Raw genomic sequence first — 8534 nt, 5'->3', positions numbered from 1 at the left:
ATTAATAGTTTGATTAAGATTTGTGCTTTGTGCATCTATTTACATAAATGAATCAGTCTTTATATTTCCTATCTATACTGGTTGTCTATTTTTTGTATCAAGGTTAAACTAGCCTTGAAAAATTTGTTGGGGAATGTTCCCTCTTATTTATCTAAGAAGTTCTCTAGAAGATTTTACATAAAATTGGAATTATCTGTTCTTTAAAGATTTGGTAGAATTCACTAGTAAAATCATCTTAGCCTGTTGTATTTGTTTACTTAGTAGGTAAAACTTTAATTGCTAATTCAACTTATTTAATAGATATTAGAAGATTCAGGATTTCTAGTTCTTCAGTCAATTGTGATAGGTTATATTTTTATAACAAAATCTATATTTTTTCTAAATTTTCAACTTATTAGCACAAAATTGTTTTTAGTATTATTACCTTCAGATCTCTAATGTATTTTAGTTACATCCTCTTTTTATTCCTCAAATTCTTTATTTGTACCTTTTGTTTTTTCTTTATCAATCTTACCAAAGATTTGTCTATTTTTTAAATCTTTATAAAGAAACAGCTATTGACTTTATTATTTCTCTCTGTTGTATGTTTTTGTGTCTATTTCATTATTTTCTGTTTTTATACTTTCAAGTTTACTCTGATCTTCTTAAGTTGGATGCTTAGCTGATAATTTCTGCCTTTATTTTTTCTTAATATAAGCTTTAAGGTTATAAATAATTTAGGCACTATTTTAGCTTTATGTCACAAACTCTCACACAGGCATGTGACCAACTCAGCCCTAATGTCCAAGTCCCATTCCTGCAAATAGTCACCCTTTGGCCATTCTTGATGCAGACTGTGGCATAATCCACCCTCAGGAGGACAGTCCCAAGAAAGAGGTTCAATTTAGGCCCTGGAAATAGACTTGGAGCTGTTTAGGCAGGAAATTGGGGGTTCCAGGTACCTAGTAGGTGGTTTAGAAGTGAAATATGCAGGCTTTAAATAGATACATTTTCTTGACCCTATAGACTACTCACCTTGTAAAGATGAGAAAACCTAGAGGAAGGCCAGAGTGGGGCCCTCTCAAATTAGAGGTTCAGGTCAGGGCCTCTCTTGCCCATATCCAAAGACAGTACCATATGAGACAGGAAGCATGCTTCTTTCAAGAGGAAGAATGCTGCCACAGCAATCAGACAAGAAAAAGAAATAAAAGGCATCCAAATTGGTAAGGAAGAAGTAAAATTTTAACTATTTGCAGATGATATGATACTATACATAGAAAACACTAAAGACTCCACTAAAAAACTATTAGAACTGATAAATGAATTCAGTAAAGTTGCAGGATACAAACTCAATATACAGTTCACTGCATTTCTGTACACTAATAATGAAGTAACAGAAAGAGAAATCAAGAAAACAATCCCATTTACACTTGCATCCAAAAGAGTAAAATACCTAGGAATAAACTTAGGAGGTGAAAGACCTGTACTCTGAAAACTATAAAACCCTGAAGAAAGAAACTGAAGATGACACAAACAAATGGAAAGATATTCCATGCTCATGGATTGGAAGAACAAGTATTGTTCTTGTTCTATACTATACAAAGCAACCTACACATTTAATGCAATTCCTATCAAAATACTAACAGCATTTTTCACAGAACCAGAACAAATACTCCTAAAATTTGTATAGAACAACAAAAAACCCTGAGAAGCCAAAGCAATCTTGAAAAAAAAGAACAAAACTGGAGGTATCACAATCCTAGATTTCAAGATATACTACAAGCTGTAGTAATCAAAACAGTATGGTACTGGCACAAGAATAAACACATAGATCAATGGAACAGAATGGAGAGCCCAGAAATAAACCCACAATTATATGGTCAATTAATCTTCAATAAAGGAGACAAGAATATACAATTGGGAAAAGTCTCTTCAACAAATGGTAATGGAAAATACTGGACAGCAACAGGCAAATGAATAAAACTGGATCACTTTCTTATAGTATACACAAAAATAAACTCAGAATGGATTAAGGGTCTAAATGTGAGACCTGAAACCATAAAAATCCTAGAAGAGAGCACAGGCAGTAATTTCTCTGACATTTTTCTAGATATGTTTCCTCAGGCAAGGGAAACGAAGGCAAAAACAACCTATTGGGACTACATCAAAATAAGAAGCTTCTGAGGAGCTAAGATGGTGGCATAGTAGGAGGACCCTATGCTCCTCTCATTCCTAGAGCACAACCAGATAACTATCAAATCATTCTGAATACCCATAAAAATGACCTGAGTACTGACAGAACAAACTGCACAACTGGAGGGAGAGAAGAGGCCACATCAAGGAAAGTAGGAAGTGCAGAGACGTGGTTTGGGAGAGAAACAAAATAAAAAGCTTCTGCACAGCAAAGGTAACAATCGACAAAATTAAAAGAAAACCTACAGAATGGGAGAAGATATTTGCAAATGACATATCTGTTAATGACTCAATATCCAAAATATATAAAGTTGTATATATATATATACAACTCAATACCCAAAAAGCAAATAATCCAGTTTATAAATGGGCAGAAGTCATGAACAGACATTTCTCCAAATAAGACATACAGATGACCAACAGATACATGAAAAGATGCTCAACATCATTCATCAGGGAAATGCAAATCAAGACAACAATGAGATATCATTCGCACCTGTCAGAATGGCTAAAATCAAAAACACAGGAAACAATTTGTATACCTGAATTTAAATAAAAACTTAAAAAAAGTTTTTTAAACACAAGAAACAGCAAGTGTTGGCAAGGATGTGGAGAAAAGGTACCCTCATGTAATGCAAATTGGTACAGTCACTGGGGATAACAGTATGGAGAAAAAAAGAAAAAAAGATTTTTTTTCTAAAAATAGAATTGTCAAATGATCCAGTAATTCCACTATTGCCAAGGAATACAAAAACACTAATTTGAAAAGATATATGCACCCCTATGTTCATTGCAGCATTATTTACAAGAGTCAAATTATGGAAGCAGCCCAAATGTCCATTGACAGATGAATGGATGAAGAAGATGTGAGATATATATATAATGGAATATTATTCAGCCCCCCAAAATAAGGAAATCTTGCCATTTGCAACAACATGAATGGAGCTAGAGAGTATAATGCTAAGCAAAGTCAGTCAGAGAAAGACAAATACCATATCATTTCACTCATATGTGGAATTTAGGAAACAAAACAGAAAAAAAAAAACAGAGAGAAACCAAGAAACAGACTCTTAACTATAGAGAATAAACATGGTTACCAGAGGGGAGGTTGGGGGGGGGCGTGAAATAGGTGAAGGGAATTAAAAAAAAAAAAAAAGGAAGAATGCTGGTTACAGTAAGATGAGGCAGAAGAAGTATTCTGTGCAGAGATATGAGGGTCAGGAAATTTGGGGAGTACAGAGAAATATGGAGTTCAGAACAGGCAAGAGATACATGGTGAGACTAGCTGGCCTCTATATTGTAGAACTCTGAAGTAAAATTTGGGCAAAGTCACAGTGGATTCAGCCTTTATAAGAACTATTCTCTCTTCATAAGATACTCTTCCAACTCTACTGATTTGCTGCATCCCTCATTCATCTAACTCATACATACTTCAGGTCTCAGCTTGAGTTTCACTTTCTCTAGAAGGCCTTCCTTCCATCCCCTTTTTAATTTATCACCCTCCCTCTTAAATTTTAAGAATCTTAAAATTAGGAATTATGAATCTATAATTCCTCTTTTGTTATAGTCAATCACATAGCTGACTTTCTGATTATTCAGGCTGGAAGCTTTCTGAAGACTTTTGTTTTGTCCTGCATCATATCCCCAGCACCCAGAAAATGACTGAAACACATCTTGTGATCAAGAAATATTTGGCAAATTAATAATTTGGCCTTGGGGCACCTGGGTGGCTCAGTCGGCTGAGCATCCGACTTGATTTCAGCTCAGGTCTTGATCTCCAGGTCCTGGGACTGAGCCCCACGCCAGGCTCCGTACTCAGCAAGGAGTCTGCTTGAGATTGTTTCCCTTTCCCCATCCCCTCACCCCCCCCCCAAATCATGCACACTCCCTCTTTCTCTCTCTCCCTACAATAAATATATCTTAAAAAATAAATAATTTGGCCTCATGATGCTTGAGTGGCATTGCTTGATATGGTTGAATCCAAATAGGATATCAGTAGAATATCAGCCTTTTAATGTTCTTCCACTTGGAATAATGTCATTTTACATACAACTTTTCAAAGCCAGTTATTCAGACAAAGGTGGTTTATTTTGATATCTAAAACACTATACAAGATTCTCTGGAAAATATAAAATCATCCTGCTGTTACACTATCATTTTAGAAAAATAAAAAGGCTTGGATTATATACTAGAAACACCCCATCACATATAAAACATTTCTGCTGTTACCTGTAGTAAAACAGACAAAAGGACAACTTGAAGGAGAGGGAACGGTCCTGAGTTTGGGTTGGGATCTACCCACCCCAATCCCAAGAAGTGAAGACAAAGATGAAAGAACTAAGATGCTAGTTTGTGGTGGGTCCCCTCAATAACCCAATCGGTTCATATGGACAACCCATCTGACATATTCAAACCACTCTTTGACTCACTGATGGTCATTATTTGGAGACTTCCTCCAAAGCAAGCACATGCCGGTTGTTAAAATAATGTGGAGGTAAATCAACAGTGCTACCCCTTGAGAATCTTGCTCCAAGGATTCTGTGAAGACAGCATCCTTGGTCCTGATGAGTAATTCTGTGGCTGTACATGATTCTGGGTGCAAGTCCACAAATACTGGGGCATTGCCTGAGTGTTACTAAAAATAACAAAGGTTTCAGGGCTGGAGACATTGTCAACCACACTGTCATGGCAATCTGTGTCTCCAGGACTCAGTGGTGGGGGAACGATATGTAACTGATGACCCTGACAGAAGGAGCCTGTGAGTACTTCAGCGTCAAACACATATATCAGTTCATCTATGGCTGATGTTTTCTTGACCTGGTATGCTAGGTTTTTCAGGTTCTTGGTGAAGTATATACCAACTCCGTATTTTGGGTCTGATAAAAGAAAAAAAGTTAAAAGATTATTAGGATCTGATGAATCATATTGCCTATGTGGGTACTACTATGTAGTCTCTCTCTAGTCCTCCAAATAATCACCACCTCCTGGTTCCAAGTCCCTGTCTGTAGCAAAGACACCTACAGTTGTTCTCTTGAAACAAATTATCATTGGTATCATCAGCCTAATAATAGCTTACATTTATACACCTACCTTCCTTTTAATTTTCCTTCCTCCCTCCCTATTTTTTTCTTTACATTTACTTCGGATTTAATGGAATATTGTTGCAGACTCGAGAGCAGCACTGAACAACAGAAGTTCAATGTAAGCCATATATGTAATTTTAAATTTTCTAGTAGCCAGATAAAAAGGTAAAAAGGAACAGGTAAAATTAATTTACTAATTTTTATTTAATCTATGATATCCAATATGTTATCATTTCAACTTGTAATCAATATAAAAATTATTAAGGAGATATTTTACATTCTTTCCTTGGGTAGTGATCTTTAAAATCAGTGTCTATTTTACACTTACAGCACATCTCAATTCAGATTAACCACATTTTAAGTGCTCAGTAGCCACACGTGGCTAGTGGCTACCAACTGGACAATACAGCTCTAAGGCTTCAAAAAATGACTAAGACATGACCTCTGTTCTCAAAATTTTATAAATGGAACTCCCCACTTGTAAACAGTTAAAGTACAGCACAATTTTATGTGGAGAAAAAAATATTTTGAGATAAAAATCAAAGATTTCTTTCCTGGAAATTTCCTCTTGCTCTTGGTTCTTCCACCCATTGAGTTCTTGCTACTTATTATGTCAGGGGTAAAAAAGATAAAGCTCAGAACAAAGTCAATTGAATATATATAAATTGGATATATATATATGTATATATATCATATATAATTTTTTAAAAAGTTTATTTTAGAGAATGTGAGAAGCGGGAGGAGCAGAGGAGGAGGGAGAGAGGGCAGAGAAGGAGAATCCCTGCTGAGCACGGAGCCCGAGATGATGCGGGGGCTTGATCCCAGGATCCTGAGCTTGTGACATGAGCCAAAACCAAGAGTCAGAGGCCCAACCGACTGAGCCACCCAGACACCCCATATAGCATATATAATTATTTTTAATCAAAGCATAGATTATGGTCTTGAAAGGTTTTCTGAGAGAGGAAAAGGGTTTTTTGAACCAGAAGTCTAAAAACCTAAAGGATTCAGAGCATGGAGTTTATGCCATATGTAACAGAGGAGAGAAGGATAAAAGATATTCTTAGAATAGTTATGTCACTTCAAAATAAATAAAAGTTCTTCCTTCCACCTGGTGGAAAGAGAAGAAACAGAGAGGACATGACTAGAACTCTTGGGGACTCTGAGAAGGGACTCAGTTCACTGCCCCACTCCCTCAAGAGAGCCCTGGGAGTCAAGATAGGGCAGAACAACAAGAACCTCAGAAAAACAGGGAGTAGGGGACTTCCAGAGTAAAAGGAACCATCGTGTGACTCTACTGGGTGCAGCCCCCTCATCCAGCATGGCCGCTAAGTGGAAAGCAGTAACGGCTGGAGAAGATGTCCAGAACAGGTGAAGAATGCCACACAAGACCTTGCATTTCAGCCTGGAGGATGTGCACACACAAAAATTTCCTGCGCTGCAGGAGGGGCACAGACAATGGCCCAGAAAGGAATTCCTTCGGCATGAAAAACAGAGTGCCCTGTGTAGACACTAAGAACAAAGAGCACCATAAATTTAAGCACAGGAGGGTGCTAATGACCAAAGCCCAGGGTGGTTTTTCCAGCAGAGGACATCTGGAGACAGAGAACAGACAGATGCAGAACGAGACCACTCTTCCCACAGTGCCTGTCCCATCATCTAAAGCACTCTCAGAAGAGAAGAAGGAGAAAAAAACTTGCAGGAACTGAGTTTAAACCCCAAAGGGACTAAGAAAACTCTGAAAATGACTGAGTTCATCTTGAGCTGTCAAGATGGGAGTTTTCCACCTCTGTAGACATGGGAGCATGAAAGGTAGGTAAAGTTCCATTTTAGAGCTATAAAGAAGACAAGCCCCACACCTGAGTTTTGTGGAACTGTAGATTTTTGTACCTGTTGGAGTTACAGATGTGGTAACAAAGGAATGTAGGAAGTCCGGAAGCAAGAGCAGGAAGCGACTTCCTGGGCCTGCAGGAGTGAGGGAAGGTGTCCACCCGGAGACGCCATTTGAGATACGTCTGGAAGAAGGAGTAGGACTTTGCAGGGCTAAAAAAGGGGTGAGGAGGGAAGGCATTTCCATAGGCAAAGGCATAGAGGCATGAAATATCCAGCACATTAGGAAACTGAGCAGTTCCTGGCTGAAGTGTGGATGAACACAGTGAGTGATGAGGTTGAGGAAATAACAGGGGTGGAGTGGGGGGGTGGCGGCTAGGTCCTTACATGCTCTGCCAATGAGGTGGGAGTTTTACCTTGTAGGCAACTAGGAAGGCAGATATTATTAAACAAGCATGTATGTTTTTAGCATGACAATTCTGGAAGCAGAGAAAAGGATAGGTTGGATAGGGCTGTGGTTTTGAGGGAAGGAAAGGACCTGGTCATCATCTAGGCCCAGGGGAAGAAGAACAAAGGCAACAGGAAGAGAGAGGTGAGGCTGGGCTGAGAATGTCGTCAAGAGGGAACTAACAGGGCTGTGTGACTGCCTGAACCTAGAGTAAGAGGAAGGAAGGAATGGAAGATGATAAACTTTCCAGTTGGGGACTTGGTATATAGATGGTGATGGTATTAGTCAGGTTAGGGAGTATCAGGGGTGGGGGTGGGAGGAAGCACCTGTTTCTTAGGGAAAAGTATGGCCAAGGAAAAAAGTCAGTCTGAGGTGGCTATGGAACATCTAGGCAGAAATACTCAAAAGACAGTCGGAAATATGGACCTGCAGGTCAGGAGAGAGGAAGGGGGTTAGAGTTACAAATCTGTAAGCCATCACAGAGGTAGGAGTTGAAGCTATAGGTATAGGCTAGTGAATGAATTAGAGAGCATCTGGAGGTGGACATAGGAGAGTTAAAAAAAAAAAAAAGCTTCCTTTAGAACGCCAGAAAACACCCAACAGGTGGACTCACTAGATTATAAATTACAAGGGCAGGAACTCTTTGTGTTTTACTGTTGTATTCCTCCTACCTAGCACAGGGGCTGACTTACAGAATGTGCTCAAGAAACACTTGTGCAATGAATGAATGAACCCAGTAAGAACAACTGCAAGCATGGAGGCTCCTTCTTGCTCTATTCAGCCAAGTCCTACAAGCAAGAGATGAATACAGAACTGGCTGGAATGCAAGCCAAGATAGAAAATATAAATATATAAAGCTTCATTAATAGAAGCCCCCTTTGCCTATAGTTGGCCATCTAAATTGACCAAGAGTCCCATAATTTGGAAATTTGCAGGGGTAAAAAAAAAAAACCAAGAACCTTTGTACTCCATATGAAAACTAGGTTAAAAAAGAAGAGTTGCAA

General features: G+C 38.5%; 1 protein-coding gene across 9 annotated transcripts in view; it reads right to left on the bottom strand.

The window, feature by feature from the left end:
- Window positions 1-641: 641 nt before the first annotated feature.
- The window catches only part of PARP9 (poly(ADP-ribose) polymerase family member 9), a 32263-nt gene continuing 24370 nt past the window's right edge, over window positions 642-8534 (bottom strand). For 8 of the 9 annotated variants that reach the window (XM_035000028.1, XM_035000025.1, XM_035000031.1 and 5 more), the window contains one exon: window positions 4242-5048. In XM_035000028.1, the coding sequence (XP_034855919.1) occupies window positions 4681-5048 (368 nt within the window). In that variant the 3' untranslated portion in view covers window positions 4242-4680. Of the gene's footprint in view, window positions 1155-4241; window positions 5049-8534 lie in introns of those variants that run through there. The other variant, XM_035000033.1, reaches the window with a different exon arrangement.

The sequence above is a fragment of the Mirounga leonina genome, unplaced genomic scaffold, assembly GCF_011800145.1.
Source record: "Mirounga leonina isolate KUSES-001 unplaced genomic scaffold, KU_Mleo_1.0 Mir_115, whole genome shotgun sequence".
NCBI lineage: Eukaryota > Metazoa > Chordata > Mammalia > Carnivora > Phocidae > Mirounga > Mirounga leonina.
The sequence above is the reverse complement of the archived record's forward strand: the minus strand, read 5'-3'. Positions and strand labels throughout refer to the sequence as shown.